We start from the raw sequence: 23432 nt of genomic DNA, 5'->3' as shown, positions 1-23432 counted from the left end.
AGTGTGGGCTCCAACTCTCCTGCAGTCTCCCACTGGGTTGCCAAGTTAGATCCTAATCTCCTGTTATTTCACCCCTCCCCCCAGAGTCAGGTTTTTCTGCTAGGCTCAGGGCTGGTGCAGACCTGAGGTTGCCCTGCTTATGACGTATGTCCAAAATGGCGCCTGCTCTTTGTCTTGCTCGCCTTTGAGGGGTGAGCGGAGAGAGAGAAACTCGTGTCCGTATCGGTCACTTTTTTTTTCCTCTCTCTCTTCTAGTTAGTCTGGTGAATTTTTCCCCACGGAGTTTCAAGCCTCGTTCCCTCTAGTCTCCTCTTTCCACTTGCCCGCTGGTATCTTGGGCTATTGAGGTTCGGCTCACCTCGTGTTCCAGCGCTGGTGTGTTGAGTCTGCCACTGGTGTCCCGAACTTGGGCTCCCACGCTCTCCACACAGGTCCACTGTGAATCACTAGTTCCGGAAGAGTTTCTCTGCTGTTTCTTCCCCTACTCTTCCTTGACCCTGCAGTATCTCCACTTTTATTAACCTGTTTCTCCCCCGGACTAATAGTGTGCTCCCTTCCTATTCCGCCATCTTGCCGCTTGATATTTAGATTTTCTACTAAAGCATATTTTAACAATTACCTTCAAGTTTTTTTTTTTAAGATTTTATTTATTTATTTATTTGTGAGGTAGAGTTACAGAGAGAGGTTGAGACACAGAGAGAGGTCTTCCAGCCACTGGTTCACTCCCAAATGGTTGCAATGGCTGGAGCTGGGCCAGGCCAATGCCAGGAGCCAGGAGCTTCCTCCGGGTCTCCCATGTGGGTGCAGGGGCCCAAGCACTTGGACCATCTTCTTCTGCTTTCCCAGGCCATAGCAGAGAACTGGGTAGGAAGAGGAGCAGCTGGGACTAGAACCAGTGCCCACATGGGATGCCTGCGCCACAGGTGGAGGCTTAGCCTACTACACCACAGCATCGGCCCCAACTTCAAGTTTTTAAAACCCCAAACTGTGCTGCAAAGAGCAGCCAGCCTCTTAGCCTCTGCCACACACGTGTGAGCATTTCTGCAGTATGGATTCTGAGACGCAGGATTCCTTTAGAAACCATTTTCATGGATTTGAAAGCTTTTACTGTCCTTTTGTCAATTTTCACAAGAGAGGCTTCAGGGAGATTTCAAAAGGCCTTCTTCCACCGTTACCATCTTTCTTAGAATCCAGGTTTTTTTTCCCCCTCATTTTAAGTGGAGATGGTAGCAAAAGAAATAGTCTTTCTTCTGTGGCTTCCCACCCTGCAACAGCGTTCAGGCTGGCCGCAGAGGTAGGGCGCGGTAGGGAGTGGTGAGGTGTGGGCTGCCCGGGGCACGCCCCACACTGCCCCAGCCCTGCTGCCTGGCCTCGAATGCGAGTCCGTGGAACCGGGTCTTTGGATTCTGTAGCAGACACCAGAAATTCAGCATTCCACGTGGAATATTCTTCTTTTAAAATGGTGGCAATGGATGCTAGCAAGCATAAGTACTGAGTAAAGTATACGTGCACGGGCAGGGTCCTCGCTGGCAGCTGGCACTGTCCCAGGGGCTTTTCTGCACCTGTGTTACCTCCGGTCATGACCTCCAAGTCTCCCCAGCACTGACCGTTTGCTCACCTTTCTCTGCGATTTTCTGGGAGCCCTGCAGGGCTCAGAGCCATCTCTTTCATTTCAAAAGATGTCATTTATTTGAGCAGCAGAGAGAGAGAGAGAGAACGGAGGTTCACCCCCGAAATGCCCACAGTGAAGCTGGGAGCTGGGAACTCCATCCAGGTCTCCCGCGTGGGTGACAGAACCCACACCTTGAGCCATCACCACTGCCCCCCGGGGCTGCACTAGCCAGCAGCTGGAGTGGGGACTCAAACCCCGCACTCAGATATGAGACTCATGCATGTGCTAACCACACCACTCTCTTAACTACCAGGTGGAGCACCTGCTCCCCAGGACCCTTTCTGCCCCCTTCCCTGGATGCCTCGGCCCAAGTGCATTCTTGCTCCGTGGCAGGGCCTCAGTATGTACTTGGTAAACCCGGCAGAGCTGAACCTGTTGCCAAGGAAAACCGCACAGGTACGGTGAGATGGGTAATATCCTCCCAGGGCTACTCAGGTCCCAATCCCTTACCCAGCAAAAGGGCTTCTGCAGGTGTAATTGAGGATCTTGAGACAGGACGGTCATTTTGGGTTATCCAAGTGAGTTCGATGTCACCACCAGGGGCCCTCTCAGAGGGAGGCAGGAGGGCTGGGTCAGTGGTGGAAGTGGGGACTCTCAGAAGCCGATGCCGCAGGGATGGAGGATGGAGCTGGAAGCCGAGGACCGGGGCAGATCCAGAAGCTGAGAAGTAGGAGAATGGATTCTGCCCCAGAGCCTTGGAGGAGTCAGCCCTGCTGACACCCGGATTCTGGCCCAGTGGCACTGGTTTCGTTGAGTTTCTGTTGTTTTAAAGCCTCCTCATTGGTGGTCGAGCCTCACAGCAGCCAGAGGCCCACGCACCCGAGATGCAGGGATACCCTTAGTACGGGTGGACTCTTCACCCTTTAGCTGTTCCCTGGGGCAAGAGGCCTGGGGACAGGAATCCAGCTCACCCCAGTGTAAGCAAAGGGAGAGACACTGTGGGCTCCGCGTCACTGCCGAGCCCAGGGTTATCTGGAGGCCGTGTGTGGCCCAGGGCCCACATGATGCATGTGGTCTGGAGGGGACCCCATTCCTGGCTCTGCCTTCTTCCCAGTGGGCTTCCATCTCAGGCCAGCCCCCAGACGGCGGCAGGCGGCAGGGATGGGCCAGGTGGCTGCAGGCTTCCGGGACACCCTGTGGGCAGCTCCAGTAGGAAGTGAGGGCCGTGTCCTGTGTGCTGGGATGAGGTCCTGGGAAGTACTGAGTGGCCCTGGTGGGTCATTTGCGACCCTTGATCCCAGCAAGGCTGTTTGGCCAGGCCCAGGTTCTTGTCAGATACAAGGGGAGCGCAGACCAGAAGCGAGAGCCAGGCACCCCCTGAGCCACTCCTGGCTCTGGGTTTGGGATCCTTAAACTCCAGGACTACCCTCTCGACTAACTAAGAAAACCCCCATAGCTACGTGCCCAAGGGTTGTCATGTTGTTTCATTTAATTAGCTTCAGTAATTATGTTTTAAGTCACAAAGATGGTTGTAAGAGGGCATTTCACAAAATTCCTGGAAAAGTAGAGCTAAGTTTATTTTGATGCAAAATATTTTGAAAGCAATGCGTATTTTTTTTCATAACATGGGTTTCCCAGACTTTTTGAAAACCCCTTATATGCATAATTTCACTTATTTTGTACTAAATACTTATTTTTAAATCTTTTAATATTTTACATGTATCATATTAAAGTGTTTTTTGGTGAACAGTAATCATACATATTTACAGGGAATGGTGTGATTTTTCAATACACATATACTGTTTTTTTGAGAGGCAGAGAAGTGGAAGCCCACAGAGAAGGAGCGCTCCCACCCGCTGGTTTACTCGTCAAATGCCTGCCATGGCTGGGCCGGAGCCAGAGCAAGAGGCCTGGAAGGCGACCAGGTCTCCCATGTGAGTGGCAGGAACCAGATTGCTGGAGCCCTCACTCCAGGGTCTGCATCAAGATGATGTAGGATCCAGAGCTGGGTGTTGAACCCAGGTCCTCAGATATGGACAGTGAGCATGGTCATCAGGGGCTAAATGCCTGTCCCCATGAATACAGTCTTTGAACTCCATTTTCCACAAACTTTTTCATGCATCCTCCTATACTTTGGGTACTTTTTTTTTTTTTTTTTTTTTTTTTAAGGCACTGATTTATTGGAAAGGTAGGGTGACAGAGCGACACAGAGAGAAGGCAGAGACAGAGGGAGACAGAGAGGCTGGTTCACGCTCCATATGCCTGCTGTGGCCAGGACTGCGCCAGGCTGAAGCCAGGAGCCCGGCGCTCCATCTGGGTCTCCCATGTGAGTGTCAGGGCCCGGGACCCAGACCCGCTGCCTCCCCAGGCGCGTTAGCAGGAAGCTGGATCGGAGGCAGCGCGGGTGGGACTCAAGCCGCCATTTTGCTCTCAAGGCTGCGGAGAGCGTCTCTGTGCGGCCCTGGCGTTGTGGGTGCAGGAGTCTCCCGCGGGCGGGCGGACGGATGGACAGACGGACAGACGGACGCTCAGGGCTCCGGCCGTCCCTCCGTTGCACTCAGCACTGTCAGAACACCCCTTTGACCGGGCGATTGCGCACTGGATGGGTGTCTGCTGGGCGGGTTCCGGCTGTGGACTTGCTGGGTCAGGGGTCCACGCAGGTGCAGCGGTGGGGCCTCCCACTGCCTGCCGCCCTGCTTGCCCGGCGCGGTTGGGACAAGGGCGCCATCTTCGTCCACGCCGCGTCGCTCTAGCAAAGCGCCTGAGGCTGGATGCTTTGCAGAGAAAGCGTACTTGGCTCATGAGTCCGGTGGCTGAAGACGCAAACGGTATGGCGTGCGTGTGCTGGTGAGGCCCCTCGGCTGTCACAACCGTGGTGGACGACTTCCGGCCTGCGCGCCATGATCTCGCTTTCTGACACTCAGCTCTCGCGAGAACGAACGCCTTCCTTGGAAGGGGCCTCCATGACGTCATCGCCTCCCACTAGGCCCCGCCTCTTGAAGCTCCATCACCTCTCAATCCCGTCACACCCTGCGGGCCGGGCTTCCGGCCCATGATCCTTTGCGGGGGATACACGCGAACCTTGCCCACTCCGGAGCAGGTGACCAGGGCGGGGGCGGGGCGGTGGCCGGGCCTCTCGGACGGGTCCTCTGACCGCGTGTGCGCATGTGTGTGTCTCCGCAGAGCAAGCTGGTCAAGTACTTCAGCCGGCAGCTGTCCTGCAAGAAGAAGGTGGCCCTGCAGGAGCGCAACGCCGAGCTGGACGGCTTCCCGCAGCTGCGGCACTGGTTCCGGGTGGTCGACGTGCGCAAGGAAGTCCTGGAGGTGACCGCGGGGCCCCTCCCTGGGCAGGCGCCGGGTCCCCCGCCGCAGGCGGCCCGCAGGCAGTGCGTGTCCCGATGCTGCCCCGCGGGCGCGCTGCGGCTGCCGTCCGGTCCGAAGGCCCCGCTGGGCTCTGCCCACGCCTTGGCACTTAGCGACGGGGCCACCAGACCGGCGACTTGCTTTCTTTCTTTTCTTTTTTGACAGGCAGAGTGAATAGAGAGAGAGAAAGGTCTTCCTTTTTGCCGTTGGTTCACCCTCCAGTGGCCGCTGTGGCCGGCGCACCGCGCTGATCCGAAGCCAGGAGCCAGGTGCTTCTCCTGGTCTCCCATGGGGTGCAGGGCCCAAGCACTTGGGCCATCCTCCACTGCACTCCCTGGCCACAGCAGAGAGCTGGCCTGGAAGAGGGGCAACCAGGACAGAATCCGGCGCCCCAACTGGGACTAGAACCCGGGGTGCCGGCGCTGCAGGTGGAGGATTAGCTTGTTAAGCCACGGCGCCGGCCAAGACCGGCGACTTTCGACCACGGTGGGAACGCGTCCTGCCTGTGCTGCCCAGGGCGGTGGCCGCTGCTGCGCTCTTGGGTGTTTAACCGGTGCGGCTTCCGCGTGCCTCGTGGTGGCCCCGGTGGCTGGTGGCGGCCTCATCGACCGGAAGCCCTGTGTCGGAGCCGCGGCTAGACAGGGCCAAGGGTCTTTGCTCCTGTCGCGCGGCCGCTGAGGCCAGGGGGAGGAGCCCATTTCGGTGCCCGGCTCCCACGGGGCTCCTGGCGCCGCTCCTAGCCGCCAGCTTTCTCTGATCCCTGCTGGTGCTGGAGCTGCGGGTTTCCCGACGGCAAAGCTAAGCTCCGGTGCCTCGCGTCTGGTGCCTGCCCGCGGGGGCAGCCCTGTCCTTCAGGAGCCCGGGCGGGTGCTGGGCCTGGCCGGTGAGATGGTGACCTGGGCCCCACGTCGGCGGGGCCGGGTCTCACCCCCACTCCTGACTCCGGCCTCCTGCTGGTGCAGACCCGGGAGGCCGCGGGAGACCTGCATTGGGTTCCTGGGTCCCAGCGTCAGCCCTGGTTGGGGGCCACCGGGGTCCACGGGGGTGTGAACTCGCAGATGGCTGCCTCTCTCTCTCTCTGCCTCTCAGAAAAAGAAGAAGAGAGGTGCTGTTCCCCTGCCCTCTGAGAGCCCAGTGCCCAGGGTTTCCGTGAGGGCGCCGGGCTGTTCCTAAAACCAACTCTGACCCTTGTGTCCGCAGTGCCCGCGTCGTATGGAGGCTTTTCCTGAAGCTTGCCGATGGCGGACACTGCGAGGGGCCCTCTGAGTCATGGCTCTGTTACCCCCCAGCGCAGAGCGGGCAGCCGCTCAGGGAGGGAGCTGAGTGAGGCTGGCAGAAGCCAGCTTGCACGGCTCTGGGGCCTCCGGTGGGGCACACTGGGCTCTGTTCCCGTCGTCGCTGAGCTGGGCCAACGTGGAGGGGCTGACCCCTGCCCCAGGGGCCGAGAGCCCTGTCTGAAGGGGTTGCCCCACCTGCAGAAGCTGTCCTGGCTTCCAAGTTCAAGAGCCTCCCCAAGATGATGCAGCCCCCCCACCCCAGCCCATGGCACCCGTGCGCAGCGGTCAGCTCAGCTGCCCCGCCGTGGAGCCAGGGTGGGGCTTCCTGTCTGGGATCCTTGGAAGGAAGCGTCCACGTGAGGCCGAGCACAGTGTCATTTGTGTGGGTTCACTGGATTCAGTTGAGAAGTTGGGGTTTCGGAAACCCCAGGTGGATTGGAGCTGCCGCCTAGGGATGATGACCGGGACGGGCTGGCTCCCGGCGACCCCCGGGCTCCCTGTGGTTCACTGCTCTGCCGGTTGACATGTACCTGGCCCACAGATACCTGCGAGCATCTTGAGTTCAAGGCCACCGGCCAGGGGGTGGGGGCGGAGTGAGGACCCTGCTCTCTGCCTGCAGTTCTAGCGTGTGTCCACCAGAGGGCCCCTCTCTGTGCAGGAGCAGGGAGACTGGAGAAAGCTCGCAGGAAGGCAAGCCTGGGTTCACACGGTGGCTTGGCCCCACCCTCGCTGTGTGGCCTTGAGTGACTTGTGTAGCCTCTCCGAGGTCCAGTGTCCCAGGGCTGCAAATGGTGGTCATGCAAATACCTCCTTTATGTGGTTTTGTGGCACTGAAAGAAAATTCATGAGAAGCACCTAAAACTGCTCCAACCATCCCGGCTGTTATTACTGTTTTGTTTTTAAAAAGTATTTATTGGGTGTGGGGAGAGAGAGAGAGAGAGAGAGAGTTTCAATCTGCTGGTTCATTCTCCAAACGCCTGCACTGGTGAGGGCTGGGCTGAGGCTGAAGCCAGGAACTGGGAACTCAATTCTGATCACCCGTGTGAGTGGCAGGAACCAGACCACTTCCTCCTGGGGCCCGCGTTGGCAGGAACCTGGAATTGGGAATCGAGAAGCTCAAGCCCTGGGCACTCTGATAGGGGGTGGTGGACTGCAGGGACAAACACTGCCCCTTGGGACCGCGACTTTACCCACCAGAAGGGCGGCTGCTCTGTGGTTGTGATGGCTCTCCCCACTTTTTGTATCATAAAATCCTTGCTTGTCTGATTATTCTTGCCATCCGAGGCTTCAGTGTAGACTGATCGTATTTTTAAGTCACAGGGCAAAAATGCCCAAGCAAGTCCTGTGGCAAAGAGGAGACTCCTCTCTGCTGGGACTCGACCCCTCCCAGTGCCATTTGGTTTGGCCCCCGGAGCCGGAGGCTGCTTGTGCCAGGTCCCTCCTGGCGCGCACCGCAGCATGGCTCTGTCCCCGGCCCCTCCATGCCTCTGCTGTGTTCAGTTGCTAAGGCGCTGATCGAGCTTGGGCTGTTGCCCTGCAGCTCATGTTTTTGGAGAGAATGTTTGTGCAGAAGTGGGTGCCGCTTTCCGGCTCACCAAATAAGGTGCAATCTGTATTTTGTTGCCATACCCAGATGTGGCCACAAGAGGGCAGAGGTGCTCCACAGTCTTGTCCAGACTTGCCATCCATAGACTGCAATAATGTTAGATGTGAAAATGGGGCTGTAAAAGAAAATTCCTAGATGCCACAAATGCAAAAGATTTTAGTGCAGGAGAATTCAGAATCTGCATACAAGGGGTTTCTCCGACGTTCACGGAGAGGCATATTATGAAAAAACAACAGTGCGTGCATTTCCAAAGTTTGTGCACTCCAGTCAACTTATTTGTTTCCCGTGATCTCCTTGGATGTGATTGTGTATCCTGCTTGTATGTCTTACCATAGACACAGCCGAGGGAGCACAGTGCATGTATTTGACAATGGGTGAGGTGCATCTGTATCACTGTGGGCTCAGGGGAGACTCCAGGTGGCGTGAGGGACACCCGCTCAGTGCACACACAGCTGGGGATCCTGCCTGTCTGGCCCCTTGCCCACTGTGCACTGTCCTGCATCTTCTAACCTTGTCCCGGGCTGCGGGTGGCCCAGGGTCGAGTCCAGCCCTGAGCCCCCACCCCAGCTGTCAGCCCTTTCCCGAGGGCATGGCCGCAGGGCAGCGAGGAGTCTGGGACGCCGTGCCCTCTGCCCAGCGGCCTTCTGGGTGACCAGCGTTCTCTGTGCCCTGCCCTAGGAAATCTCCCCCGGCCAGCTGAGCCTGGAGGACCTGCTGGAGATGACGGACGAGCAGGTGTGCGAGACAGTGGAGAAATACGGAGTCAACCGGGAGGAGTGCGCGCGCCTCAACGCCTCGCTGTCCTGCCTGCGCCACGTGCACACGTCAGGTGAGCTGCCGGGCCGGGCGGAGCTGCTGCTGAGCCGAGCCGGGCCTGGGGCTGCAGGCTGGATGGAGGGGCGAGGCCGGCCGGCGCTGACCTCCTGCCTGTTGAGGCTGCGGGGGCCTCGGGTGGGTGACAGGTGTTGGATATGCACAGTGTGCGCAGGTGACCCGGGCCTTTTGGCTGGGCGTTTGATTTTGGGTCAGCGTGTGGCTTCTGACTTTTTACATAAATCATACACATTCGTGGTAGCATAAATTAGAAAATAGACTAAAAAAATAATGAACCAAGTTCCCATCCCCTAAGGACCTGCTGTCATTTCCATATGAATTTTGGTATAATTCTTCCCCCAAATGGGCATATGTATGCATTTCTTATAGAGCGGAATTGGCACTACCCATACATATTATTTGGAAGCTCTCTCTATATGTATATTTATCTAAAATTTACCCAATAAAATAATCTCTGATTTGTTTAACGGGTTTGGGGTTCATGTATAGTGTCATCTGTCCTGGGTCGTTCCAGTTAATCGCCCAGGCACCTGTCTGCCGTTTGTAGCTGGCAGCTCTCAGCCTTCTCTTGAGGCTTCTGCTTCTCTCCAGCCTGGTGATTCCTCCACCACCTCTGGGGTCTTTCAGTCCCCAGGGGTCGTCTGCGTGCATTGCCTCACCGCCAGCGTTCTGGGCCCATGGACGCGGCTATGCCCTTTCCTGCCAGCAGGTGTCACTGTTGAACACCATTCTGGGGTGTCAGGTGCCCTAGCTGGCACGAACTCCAACCCTGGACAAGAACTGCCCCGCGCTGTTAGGAGCCAGAGGCTGGGAGGCAGGACGGTGAACAGACAGCGTGTGGGAAGCCGCCGTCGGCCGAGCCCCCACGCGTGTCCGTTTGCATTCTTCCTCCTGGCAGACACTGATTCGGGCTACAGCCCACCTCAGGAGGGACCGTGAGTCGAGGGTTGTCCTGAGCAGACCCTTGGCCCCCACACCATAGTTGAGGATGCCCCTGTCACCTGACCCGTTTCCTGTTGTGACAGACAGCAGGGGCTCTAGATCTTTCCGGATGTTCTCTGGGAAGCAAAGCCATAGCAGGGACCCGCTGGGACAGTCATGTGCTCCTTAGCTGTGGCATGGAGCTGTTGGCCCACGACCCGGCTGCACCAGCACGGCCGAGAGGGGCCTTCCCGGTCCAGCGCCTGCAGCGTCCTCTGACTCAGCCAGCACTTCTCTGTCTTTAAAAGAACCGCCGCACGTCGCCGGGGGAGGTCCCGAGACAGCGTCCTCTAAGCAGGTCCCTTGGTGCCTTCTGCTCAGAGCCAGTGCCCCACCGCTCAGGGCTGAGGTCGGCTCAGCTGAGACCCTGTGCAGGGGCGGCCCCCAGCTCTGACTCTCCCGAGAGTCCCAGGTCACCTCTCAGTGCACGGAGCACGTTTTGATTCTGATTTGGGGGGTGATTGTTTAATCGGAGGCCTCTGGCCCCGCGCTGGGCTGTCAGCTGCAGGAGCCCCTGTCTTGTTCCCAGGCTGCAGGGCAGCACCAGGCACGCAGTGGGGGTCCTGCAGATACTTTTGAATGAATGTGCCCTCCCCCTCTGCATCCCGCGATCACAGGGCACCCCCTGGGCTTGGCTCAGACTGGGAGCCCCACGGGTCACGACCCCTCTCTAGCCATCGATGACCAACACGTGCATCCCCTGGACCCGGCGTGGGCTCCGCCTCACTCATGGCCCAGGGGTCTCCTCCCCGGGTCTTTCTAGTGAATCCCCTGTATCCTCAGGCCCCACCCGAAGCGTGGTCCTCTCCCAGGCCTTTCCTGGGCCTGAAGCCCAGCTGACCCCTTGGCCATGGCCCCAGGGCCTCCCAGGGCTGGACCTCGGCACCGCTGGCCCGGCCTCTCCCCTCCGTCTTGCTCATTTCCTTTCTGCCCTCCTTGGTTCTTCCCCGCATGCCAGGCACGCGCCTGCGGCTAGGCCTGAGCTTGGTGGAACGAGTGATTGAATTGCGTGCCTCTCTCAGCACGCGGCCGTCCCTTACAGCGGTGGTCTCCTTGCCTCCTGCCATGTCGCACTGTGACCTCGCTGTGGGCAGGCTGGGCGGATGACTGCGCACCCTTCGGCCCTGGCACCATGCAGTGTTGGGGTGGGTGGAAGGCATTGCAGGGCTGCGGTGAGGTGCTTCCTCCTCATCTCCACCAGGGGGCAGCAGTGAGCCGTCTGCTAAGATCCTGCTCTCAAATTCTACCCTCAGAAATGATAGTCCCTTGGCGCTTCTTGTCACCGTGGGAGCTGTGTGATTCCATTGTTTCCACCCTCCGCTGGGGACTGCGTTAGTCTCCCCCAGACTCCTGCTTCCTGCAGGCTTTGTGTTGATGTCTCCAGCTCTCAACCAGGGCTGGAGTTTCCTACAGCGAGGAGTTCAGATATTTTAAATTCCAGCATGGAGTGGGGGCTCAGCACATGTTTGTAGTGACTGAAGGGACACACGTGTTGAGAATCTCCTGTGGAGACCACGGAAACGCAGGAAGGACAGCTTTGTGCCTGTGTGCCTGGCCAAGAAACCTATCAACCAGTCTCTCTCTCTCTCTCTCACTCACTCTCTCTCTCTCTTTCGGAGGATGGGGGGAAGCTTTATTTATCTTCCTAGAAGATTTATTTATTTGAAAGGCTGTGTGTGTGTGTGTGTGTTGTGAGAGAGAGAGAGAGAGAGAGAGAGCGAGCGAGCTTCCATTTGCTGGTTCACTCCCCAAGTGGCTGCCACTATCAGAGCTGGGCCAGGCCAGAGCCAGGAGCCAGAAGCTCCATCTGGGTCTCCCACATGCATGGCAGGGACCCAAGTCCTTGGGCCATCTTCCTTTGCTTTCCCATTCCCATTGGCAGGGCGCTGGATTGGAAGCAGAGCAGTTGGGACTGGGACCAGTGCTATGACACAGGATGTCGGTGTTGCGAGCAGTGGCTTGGCCCACTGCCCACAACGCCAGCCCCCAGGCACCGTTCTTAGCTCTGGGGATGCCTGCTTCCATGGGTGTCCCCGGGGGAAGTCTGTTCTAGTAGGGAGGCAGAGAGTGGGTGATTGTCATCACTAGCACGCACATGGCTTGGTGCATCAGGATAGTCCGTGCTGTGGAGGAAGGAAAATGGAGCAGGCTAGGGGGGTGTCCTCCGGGACTGGGGTGTGGCCGGGGCTTCGTCTTCTGTGCTGTTTCCCCTTCTCCTTCCCAGTCTCCGGTCATCTGCTGAGGGTGCCGGACCTGGAGCCCAGCAGCCAGGTTGAAGTTCTGGCTGAGCAGCCTCGTTGGCTCTGTGATTCTGGGGAAGGCACTTCCTGGTGCTGAGCTCCACTTCCCACAGTGGGGCAGGGATCTGGTCATGGCTGTGTCACTGGCCCTTGGCAGGGTTACAGGAGACGGGGCAGGCGAGTCCGAGGGCCTGGCCTGGATTAAGAACTCGATCCATCCTGTTGTTGTCATGGTGTCAATATCACCACCACTGTCACTATCTCCACCCCATCCCACAGCTGTCACTGTCACCGCCATCACTAACATTGTCACCACTGCCACCACTGTCACCTCACCATCATCACCATCATCGTCACCATCATCGTCACCTCCATCACTAACATTGTTACTATGCTGCCACCACCATGACCGTCGCCATCCTCATCACCACTAACATCATCACCACTGCCACCATCACTCCCATCACCATCACCACTAAAATTGTCACCAGTCACCTCACCATCATCACCATCATCGTCACTGCCATCACTAACATTGTCACCACTGCCACCACCGTCTCCTCACCATCACCATCACCATCACCATCACCATCACCATCATCACCAACATCACTAACATTGTCACCATACTGCCATCACCACCATCAGCACCATCACCATTCCCATCGCCACCATAGCTGTCGTCATCATGACCACCACTCTCACTGTCTCCACCCCGTCCTGCAGCCGTCACCGTCACCTCCATCACTAACATCATCACCATCGCCACCACCGTCACATCACCGTCATTGCCATCCTCATCACCGTACTGTCACCACCCCCATCACCATCCCCACCCCCTCCTACAACGGCTGCCATCACCAACACAGTCATCGCCGTCACCGCCATGCTGATACCGTCACCACCACCCTCACCACCATCACCAGGGGCCCCTAGCTTTTCTCTGTCTCCAGCGCACTTCTCTCTGCTTTCTTCCTACCCTCCTCTCTTTGCTCTAGGGAGCCTGTGGTACATTCAGGCTGTTAGAACACAATCCTGTAGTCTGAGTGGTTTATGAACAGTAGCAGTTTGTTGCCCACAGTTCCAGGAGCGGGGCCACCCGAGACCAGGGTGCAGGCAGATCTGAGGTCTGACGACGGCCGACTCCTCACAGGGCCACTTTGTGGCTTCACAGGACAGGAGGCAAAGGCTGCCCCTGGGGCTGCTTCTGTGACCTCTTCACCCCAAGACCCCACCTTCTGGTACCCTCGCCTGGGGGGTCAGATTGCAGCACATGAACTTGGTGGGGGGGCACAAACGTCCAGACCATGGCGGGGCCCTGGGCTTGAGTTCTGATTCTGCGCCTTCCTTCTTTCTCTCCTCCTCGAGCCACGGTCCCCCCAGCACTGCTGCATCTCCATAGCCCATTTCCCCCTCCACGTCGGGGCTGCTTGTTCTCTAGGGGTCGCCCACCCCTGCCTGGCCACACGGTGTTTCCATGGCCCGCGGTCCTCCAGAGCCGAGGCTCCAGGGCGCAGGCGATTTGGCTGCTGGAAGCGCGTGTTCTTGCCTCTGCTGGGCAGGAGTTCTCCTAAGACTGGGGTGATGGTGGCACGTGGCAGTGCCTTGTTTTCCCGTCATTCCTTTGTTCCGTAGGCCCGACCACACCTAAAGTGGTTTTGTTTATCTTCATGCATACTTCTCTCCCGCTCGGACAGAGGTTTCCACGCCTCTGTGTGCATCACAGTCCTTTAGGGGGGCACCACCCCAGAACCCCCCTTCAGCCCAGTCCAGGGAACACCTGGGCATCTGCACAGGTGATGCTCATGATGCCAGTTTGGGGACCACACTGAGAACCCGCGTGCCGGGACAGTCCCAGAGCTGGAGTGGACAGAGCGGTCATGGAGAGAGTGAGGGGGTTGATGACGATAGTAGAGGTTGACTTCTTGCAGGCCCGGGTCCCGTGTGGGATCATCGTTGTGTGTTTCTGCCTCATCCCGTCCTCTTAGCGAGCTCCCGGGGCCAGTAGGATTGTGATTTCCATTTTCTGGTATGGCAGTCGAGGCTCAGAGAGGTAGGGTCTTTGCCTGGGCTCACCCAGCATCTGAGCGTCGGACCCAGGCCCGTGTGACAACTTTCCCTGGTCCCCGTGCTTCTACTATGCCCCACTGTGGGGGCAGCCCTGGGGGCTTTGCTCACTTTGAGGCCGCGGGCGAACTCCGGGAGCCGAGTGGCACCTACACAGAGCACCTGCACGCGCGTGACTTGGTGTGAGCTCATGGCTGCGTGTGTATGCAGGAAAGGGGCAGAGCAGGCCCAGTGCCCATTTCACAGATGGGAAAACTCCCAGCAGATCTGGGCCCTTCTTATCCTTCCCGGCCATGCCTGTGACACGGGGTGCGAGGCTTTCTTGGGAGCATGAAAGGGCGCAGTAAAGGGGTGGACATTTGGTGCAGCAGTTAAGGTGGGTCCCTGCCACCCAGTGGAAACCCAGGTGGGGTTCTAGGCTGTTGGCTTTGATCTGACCCAGTTTCAGCCATTGAGGGCATCTGGGGAGTGAACCAACAGATGGAGGATCTCTTTGTCTCTCTCTGTGTCTCTGCTTTTCAAGTAAAATGAAAATAAAATTTGAAAAAGGTGCAGTGAATGTGCAGTGGGGAGGCAGGGAGGGCTCGAGGGATACAGAAGAACACTGCCTGGAGCAAGATTATTTTTCTTCTTTCTAGAACATTCCAAGATTGAGACAGGCTTGCTGGAAACTACCAGACCACTCTGCTTCTTTGTAATCACAATTTACACTCAAGTGGCCTTTTGCTTTGCTGAATTGTTTTTCTTTTCTTTAAGGTTTATTTTATTTGTTGAAAGGCAGAGTGGTAGAGGGAGAGGGAGAGACAAGGGATCTTCCATCTGCTGGTTTACTCCCCAGACGGTCTCAGTGGCCAGGGTTGGGCCAGGTTGAAGCCAGGAGCCTAGACCTCCATTCAGGTCTCACACCTCAGTGGCAAGGGCCCAAGCACTTGGGCCACCTTCTGCTGCTTTCCCAGGTGCGCTAGCAGGGAGCTGGATTGGAAGTGGAGCAATGGGGCTCAGCGCCGGCACTCTCATGTGGGCTGTGGGCATCCCAAGCAGTGACATCGCAGCCTCTCCAACCCCTGCCCTAAGGGGAAGCTTTCAAAGGCGAAGTGGGGAGGGTTACACAAGAGACTGTAATGGTGGGCCACAAGGATTACTGACAGGAGCTGCGTCATTCCGAGGCGGACACCTGCCGGGCAGGTGTGCCTGCAGAAGTCTTTCTCTGTAAAGCGGTGCTGAGCTGTGTGTCAGCAGGGGGTGCTGCCTCAGGGTTTTGTGACAGTCCCTTCCTTCATAGCCTCCCAGTTTTGCTTACTTAGGTTTTGTTAGTGTTGACACAAATGAAACCGTGTCCTCGGAGGGAAGAATCGAGGCATTTATAGATTTGCTCTGGGAAAGAGACATAAGAGGGAGAAGCTTTCCAGAAGTTTTATTTCTGTGCAAGAACCTGAAACCTTTGCCTATTTTCTCATGTATGTATCTGCGTGAGCTTTTTGAAGACCTCCTGATGTGCATGGACTTCAATTGTTTTTTGCTCTGGAGTAAGTTTTTCTTTAATACCATTTTGCACGAATGTTTTGCGGTGCACTTGGCTGGTAGTGATGGGGTCGTGTGGGAGGTAGAATGAACACATATCATGAGATATCTACTCTGTAGATCAGCAGCAAGCAAACGAGAGCCTGCTGGCCCTCTGCCTGCTTTTGTAAATAAAGTTTTATTGGAACCCTGCCTCGCTTGGTTCACCTGTTGCCTATGGCTGGTGCTGCATCAGAATGGTGCTGTTTGTTGACAGAGACTCTACAGCCCTGCAAACCTGAAACCGTTGCAGTCAGGCTCTTGAAAGAAAGTTTAGTAACCTTTGTTGATGAAGATCACACAAGAATGTGGTTAAAACAAATGCACACAAGTTGCGAACCAGGAGAGAGCTCAGCACGAAGAGCAGAGTGAATGCACAAAGCCGGGATATCGAGCACCAGGGCTGGGGGGAGCGAGTCAGCGCTTACAGGAGCCATCAGAGTTACAGGGCTGTCATTTACCCAGCACTTGCTAGACCCAGGGCTCGGGGAAGGCAGGACGGCAGGAAGCGGGAGCATGCCCAGAGAGGGTCAGGGACTTGCCTGAAGTCACACAGCCAGCGCTTGGAGAGCTGAGCTTCAGCTCACATCAGCCTCACCCCAGACACGCTGTCATGACACAGCGTTCTCCGTGCTGCCTGTTCTTTTCTTTCTTGTAAAAGGTTTATGTGAAAGGCAGAGTCTCTGTCTCTCTCTCTCTCTCTCTCTCTCTCTCACACACACACACACACACACACATCTGCTGGTTCACTTCCCAAACGGCCCAGCGCTGGGCCAGGCTTAGGCTCAGAGCCAGGAGCTCCATCCAGGTCTCCCACGTGGGTGGCAGGGGCTGAAGCACTTGGGCCATCTTCTGCTATCTTTCTAAGAGCCTTAGCAGGGAACTGGATGGGAAGTGGAGCAGCTGGGACTCGAACTGGAGCCCACATGGGATGCTGGCACTGCAGGCTGCGATTTAACCTTCTGTGCCTTGACACTGGCCCCATTTGACTTTTCTTGCCTGTTCCCCCCAGCCTGTGAGTCCTTTGGGGTAGGGACCACACCTGTGGTCTGTGGAGTGCTGGGTATACAGACACAGCCCAGCCGTCCTCTCTGGGGGCCACACGCAGGTGGGAGCCCACTGTTGGCTTGGGGGTGGGAGCAGCCATCTTTCTAGTGGGATTCTGGATGCGGGATTTCTCACACTCCAGGTCTCCCTGTGGTCGTCACTTCTCCCATGGAAAGGGAAACGGGAAATGGCCCCTTCCCGCAGTCACGCGGGAACCTGCGGAGCTGCAGGGAGAGTGGAGACCCTGCTCCCTCCCCCTCCTCGCCAGCCCTGTTCTTGGAGCTGGGCTCAGCTAGCTTTGTCATCTGATCGTTTTCTTTCCTTAGCGGTTTTGTTTTCCCCTGCTTAGTCTGGTGCTAAGCGAGGCGGACAGACTTTGTAGCCGGCTCTCAGGGCACCCTGGGTGACAGGCTGATGGAGGGTTTTCCAAGCTCTAGCTTCAAAGGCCTCCTGCCTTTGTGAGCACGGTGGGTGGGAGGACAGAGGGGTGGCGTTCAGTGAGACCCCCGTGGCTGGTTGGCTAAAGACACTGGGACGCTTTTTCCTCCGGGGACTAATTTTCTTGGACAGCACCCAACAGGGGCCACTTCTTGGAGTTGCAGTGTCATGTTTGGCCACCAGAGGGCGCTCAACAACCATCTTCCTTTAGTGAAGACGAGAGCCTGGACTCGGGGTGCCAGGGACAGGGTTCCAAGAAGGCGCCCCTAAGTGGAATCATCAGGAGAGTCCGAGTGTCAGGGAGGGGAGAGGCTGACCCAGCCACATCAGGGCACTGGTGGGGCCTGAATTCCGATTCCCAGATAGAACGGCTTGAGGAAGCCAGGGGGCACCTTGACCCCTGGAGGAGGGCGTGGGGCAGGCTCGAGGCTCCTGCCCCTGTGGCCTAGCCAGGGCTCTCCGTCCTTCAGCCTTGGTGTCCTGGGGCCTGGCATCCGCCTCCTGCCACACTGCAGGGCCAGGTTGGGAGAGAGAAGGTTGACAGGGAACCTGCAGGCGGTGGCTTCATTCCCTGGGGCACATCCTAGGGGAGCTCCCACTGCAGGGGCGCTCTCCAGGAGTGGCTGTCAAGAGAGGCGGCAGGACTTGTGTCATCTGAAGGCAGCATCTGAGCACCTGCCCCATGTCTGGCACAGGGACACAGGGACCAGGCCCGGGGCTGGGCTCCTGGCCGCTGCTGCTTCTCCAGCCCCGGTCAAGTACCTTCCGAGCCTGGGGTATGCGTCCCGACTGGGCCTCTGGGCCTGCCTCTTCCCTGGTGGAGCTCCTGTCTTTGAGGCAGGCGTGGTAATACTGAACCTTGGCGTGTTGTCTGTGAGTTTTAAAAATTATATTTATCTGAGAGGCAAAGAAACAGAGACAGAGAGTGAGCTGCTGTCTGCTGGTCCTCTCGCACGTGTTCTCATCTCTGAGATGTCGGAGCAGAGCCAGAGATGCTACCCAGTCACCGTTGTCTTGGAACACGTGTGAGAATTTGGGAAAGGTTCCCCTTATCTTGTACATAAACACAGGACGTGCGGAGTCCCCCAAAGGGAGATGCTTTCCAGACTACAGAGGTCCTCGGCGAGGGCCAGAGGCTTACCCAGGGTCCCCCTCGCTGCAGGCTGTCCTGGGCCTCTCAGGAACAACTGTTGTCCTGCAGTCCCTTCTGCTGGAGCAGGCCGCAGGGGCACATTTTCTTGGCAGTGTCCAGTTAGAAACACGAACATCACTGGGGCTGGGTGACTGTCGGTGGTGGGCAGCGTCTCCGGCCCCGTGCCCCTCGAGGTGACGATCCAGCCTGCCTCCCAGGTCCCCAGGGGCACGGTCACTCCCCACTGAGAACCTGCAGCTTGACTCACTCCGAGTACTCCAGGAATTTGGCTGCTGTGGCTCTGGGGATGCTGGAGGCCGTGGCGGTGACGATGGGGAGGGTGACAGCTGAAGTCTTCAGAGGCCAGGTGAAAGCCAGGAGATCGTGTGAGCCGAGACCCCGTCAGAGCACAGAAAGCCCTAATTGAGTTGGAGCCGGGCTGCTCATGCCCACAGCACCGCATTCCCAGAGGTCTTTAGACAAATTAGCAGGAAGCAGATGGAAGCTGGGAGTCAGGATGTACTACCCAGCGCCCCGCCCCCTGCCTCGCACACGCGAGCACATAGCACGCACGCACACACACACACACACACACACCGGCTCACTCTCTCCCCAGGGACCTTGTCGAAACTTTCATCAGTTTTGCAGATAAACAGCTTCCGATTGCATCCGAAAGGAGGCAGCAGTGGCTGGAGCTCAGGGCTAGCGACAAGTGCTCAGGTCCCGGCCCTGCCCCTGGCATCTCTGGCTGCAGGAGCCTGGGTTGGCCACCTGACCTCGCTGAGCCTGCTGCTGTCCTAGGGTGTGTCACGTGCAGGCCACAGGACATGGCCTCCACAGCCCCTTGCCCTGCCTCTGTGTTGCGGGTTTGGTGTTGGCACGGGGCCGGGGTGCCGAGTCCCCGCCCCCCTTGAGGCTGGCTCGCTGGGTTCACCCCACGACTCCCTACTGCGGTGCTGACTGTTGGGTCGGCTCAGGGATGCTGCTCGTGGATTCTCGGAACGTGAAAACCCCATTTCCACGTTTGCACGTGTTTCTTCTGTCTGCGACACCTTCTCTGTGGCTGGCTCCTCCCTCTTGTCTTCATCTGTCTTAGCTCCAAGGCTGTGGGCAGTGCGAGGTGCGCGGCCTGGGTGTGGTCACCGGGTGGTTGTGTTCCTTGCATTACCATAGGCATTGTGGTCTTTCTTTGGGGAAGCCGGTCTGGTGAATCCAGGGGACTTTCTCCCTGGGGAACACACCTCCCCCGAGTCCCAAGGCCAGCCAGCCCCGTCTGGTTTCTTTGCTGGCTCCTGGGCCCACTGTTTTGTTTTATTGCCTACCAGTTGCCAAATAGCAAATCTGCTGAGGTTTGTGATTTTTTTTTCCGTTCAAGTCGTCATGGCTCACAACAGTTTTTCTAGCAGCACTGGGGTTTGTACAAGCTCTTGTGGGCTTCAGTGCCCAAGGCAGTTATGCGCATGCTCCGGAAGTCCTGCTTGGGTTTTGTTTTTGGGTGTTGTTTTCTTTTTCTTAAGATTTTTCTTTATTTGAGAGGTAGAATTACAGACAAGGAGATGGAGAGACACAGAGAGAGTCTTCCATCCACTGGTTCACTCCCAAATGGCTGCTGTCCCCAGAGCTGGGCTGATCTGGAGCCAGGAGCCAGGAGCCACCTCTAGGTTTCCCATGCGGGTGCAGGGGCCCAAGCGCTTGGTTCATCTTCTGCTGCTTTCCTAGGCCATAGCAAGGAGCTGGATGGGAAGTGGAGCAGCTGAGACTCAAACCACGCCCCATATGGGATGCCAGAGCCACAGGTGGAGGCTTAGCCCACCACCCCACAGCACCGGCCCCCTGTTTTTAATTTTTTATCAAAAGATAAAAAGGAAGAAGGGAGAGGCCCACAGGGAAAACACCTGTGCCCCACCCCGCCCCATCCACTTTCCTTCCCTCCTGTGGAGCGAGCAGAGCGTGAAAAGGATTTTAGCCCAGCTCCTCTGGACTTCCTGTCCTCCAGGGTCTGAGTGACGCTGGCTCTGAGACCAGACCCCAAGCTGTTGACAGAGGCAGATTAATGATATCAAACACGTGTAGAGCTGAGAGGAGGAGGCAGCTCAGTGTCTGCTGATATTTTCTGAATGTTCATGCGGCCAATGGGTAAGAAAAAAGAGAACATTGGGGCCAGTGCTGTGGCACAGCGGGTTAACACCCTGGCCTGCAGTGCCGGCATCCCATATGGGTGCTGATTCTAGTCCCGGATGCTCCTCTTCCGATCCAGCTCTCTGCTGTGGCCTGGGATAGCAGTAGAAGGTGGCCCAAATCCTTGGGCCCCTGCACCCTTTTGGGAGACCAGGAAGTAGCTTCTGGCTCCTGGCTTTGGATCGGCACAGCTCTGGCCATTGTGGCCATCTGGGGAGTGAACCAGCGGATGGAAGACCTCTCTTTCTCTCTTTGCCTCTCTATGTAACTCTGTCTTTCAAATAAATAAAATAAATCTTTAAAAAAAAGAGAAAATTAATGAAGACATAAAAAATTGTACATACGTATGGGGTATTATGGGCTGCTTTGATATAGTAGATACATTTTGTACACAGTGTAGTGTATACATTGTGTATACAGTGTATACATTGTGTGGTGTTTAAGTTATAGAAAGCACACTTATCTCCACAAACACTTACCATTTTGCTATGGGGAAAACAGTCAAAACCCACTCCTCCAGAGTGGATATACACTTACACACTTTGCACATGTTTGACGTTTGTATCTGTCGTCCCTCTCTGGGTTCATTGCGTCAGTCTCTGTAGTCGCTCCACCGCGTAGCTAAGCCCCGGTCATCACCGTCCCATCACAGTGCCACAGATCAACCTTTCCCACGCCTCCTTCCCCAGAGAATCGGCTGCCGCACACCGAGTCCCAGGGTGTCTGCTCCGATGGTTATGGCTTCCACTGTGCATACAAGGCACTCCACCATGCTTGCCATGTGCCGGCCTCGTCGCACACAGGACCTCGACACACCCAGCCTTGCTGCAGCTGTCCAAAGTGCAGACTTCTCTGAGCCTGGTGTAAGGGGAGGGGTCGGGGATCAGAGAGGTGGCTGGACCTGACCACGGCTGCACAGTACAGGGGAGTCGCGGAGCCAGCATCGTGCTTGGGGCCTTGCGCGGCTACTGCTGCACAACATGTCCCGGGCTCTGGGAGAGAGGAAGTGGGCAGCGGCGGGTCCCGGGGACCCAGGTGCCGTACAGAGGTCGCTCAGCCCAGGTCACCTGGCTGGACTCCAGCACAGAGCCTGGTGGCGCCAAGGCTTCAGGCCGGGTTCCAAGGAACATGGACACAGTGGGGGCAGTCACCTCGTCCTAGGTCTCTGTTGATACTGGTGATGCCCTGGGATCGGTTGCACCAGAGCCCCCGGCCAGGCAGCAGGTGGGGAGAAAGTGACACCATGAGGGACTGGGGGCAAGGCCGGGGTCCTCTAGAGCTTTGCAAAGGACAGACAGGGACATGGCCGCCAGCCCTGCCTGGGCCCTGGCTCTGGGTTGTCCACAGCACGGCCGCCGCGTTAGTCTCCCGAGGCTGAGCCTGTAGGGGATGCCAATGCCGCAGGCGTCTTTGCCCACTACACCACGGTGCGGGCCCGTGCCACTGCTTCTGATCCAGCTTCCTGCCAGTGTACACTCTGGGAAGCAGCAGGTGCTGGCTTGAGTATGTGGGTCCCTGCCAGGTGCGTGGGAGACCTGGATTGGGCTCTCAGCTCCCAGCTTTGGTCCAGGTCCCTCTTGGCCATTGTGGGTACTGGAGGAGTGAACCAGAGGATGAGAGTTCTCTCTGCCTGTCTTTGTCTGTCTCTTTACTTCTTGGGGGGACGGGGGAGAGGGTGGAATTGTCCCTACCTCTTGGGCTGTGTTGAGGGTGAAATGAGATCCAGTAGGCACGGGGCGGTGCCTGGCATGGAGTAACCGTGTGCCAGGTGCCTGGCTGCTCTCATCACTGCACCCACATTCCTGTTCCTAGTCAGTGTCTGACCTGTGCCAGCTCGTGCGCTCCTTCCGCAGTCCAGCAGGGTTTCCTCGCTGGCTTTCAACACCGCTTCATTTTCCTGAAATGTTCCTTGGGTGGATTAACTTCCTGGCATGCCTGCCCCCAGCTTACAGATGAAGAAAGAAGTGCAGCTGCCCGGGCAAGTGACAGGCAGAGAAGAGTGGTGGCCTGGGGCCGCCCCTCCCCTGCCTCTGGCCGGCTGGGGCGGGGGTAGGTGTCTGCCCACGTGGGACACGCACGGGACTTCTCCTGGAAGGAAAGAAATTGTGCGGTGCTGGCCGAAGGTGCTAGCCAGAAGTAGGGCGGAGGGCAGGAGAGCCAAGAGCGCCTCCAGTTTCTTTTCAGATGCATTCTCGGTGAGGGGCCAAGGAAGCAAAGTGAGTTCTGCCTGATCGGACATGACTGACTGCGCCGCGGCGCGTTGGTAACAATATCAGAGAGGCCTCGCTTTGGGGAGGATTTGGATTTTTCATGCGCTGCCAGCTCCCCCGGCGACAGGGGCTGTGGAGGAAGCGGGATCTGGGGGCATGTCACATCTCTTTTCTGTTCGAGTCAAGAAATCTATTTATTTAATTAAATTTCCTTTGAGTTTGACTTTTCCCTGGAGCTAATTTTCTCTTCTGTTTTCTTTCTTTCCTGAGACATGGGTTAGGGCAGAATTTATCAATAGAAATGACAGTATTAGTAATAATAATAAAAATGCTAATACTCAAACAGGGCCCTGTGCTCTGTTGTCTGAGTTTGTGGCTGAAGTCACGTGGGTCACTTTAGAAGACTGTTGCCAGCTCATAGCTTACGTTTTGTTTTCTCCATGCCTGCCTTAAGGGCTTGTGGTCTAGCAGGATCTTTTTAATCATCTGGGAAGGTGTTTTAGGCTTTCATAGGAGATGGCAGATTCATATTCTCTCCCCGCTCCCCCACTCCAGCTGTCTTAAAGGGACAGTGCAATGAAGGATGGCTCACCAAGAGCAAGTCTGTTTTGACGCCACTCTGAAACGTGTTAAATAATCAACTCCAGGGCTAGCCAGCCATGGCCCCTGGGCCTAGTCTTGTTGGCCACCTGCTCTGCTACATAAAGTTTCCTGGGAACCCGGTCACACCTCTTCATTTATGCCTCATCTCTGGCTGCTCTTATGCAATGGCAGAGTTGAGGACTGGAAACAGAGGCCAAGTGGCCCACAAAGCTGAAATACGGTCAGCCCTTCTTCCTATGGGTTTTGCTTTTGTGGGTTCTACCATGAGGTTTGGAGAGGACACA

The 23432-nt window shown here is 56.9% G+C and overlaps 1 protein-coding gene across 1 annotated transcript in view; it reads left to right on the top strand.

Annotated features, from left to right (window-relative positions):
- Positions 1 to 23432, top strand: part of KSR2 (kinase suppressor of ras 2) — a 426223-nt gene that overhangs the window by 109510 nt on the left and 293281 nt on the right. Inside the window, exons 2-3 of the mRNA XM_062182370.1 lie at positions 4796 to 4936; positions 8537 to 8687. Coding sequence (XP_062038354.1) covers positions 4796 to 4936; positions 8537 to 8687 — 292 coding nt within the window. The remainder of the gene's footprint in view (positions 1 to 4795; positions 4937 to 8536; positions 8688 to 23432) is intronic.

The sequence above is a fragment of the Lepus europaeus genome, chromosome 23, assembly GCF_033115175.1.
Source record: "Lepus europaeus isolate LE1 chromosome 23, mLepTim1.pri, whole genome shotgun sequence".
NCBI lineage: Eukaryota > Metazoa > Chordata > Mammalia > Lagomorpha > Leporidae > Lepus > Lepus europaeus.
Note: the sequence above shows the minus strand (reverse complement) of the source record. Positions and strands in the feature narration are given on the sequence as shown.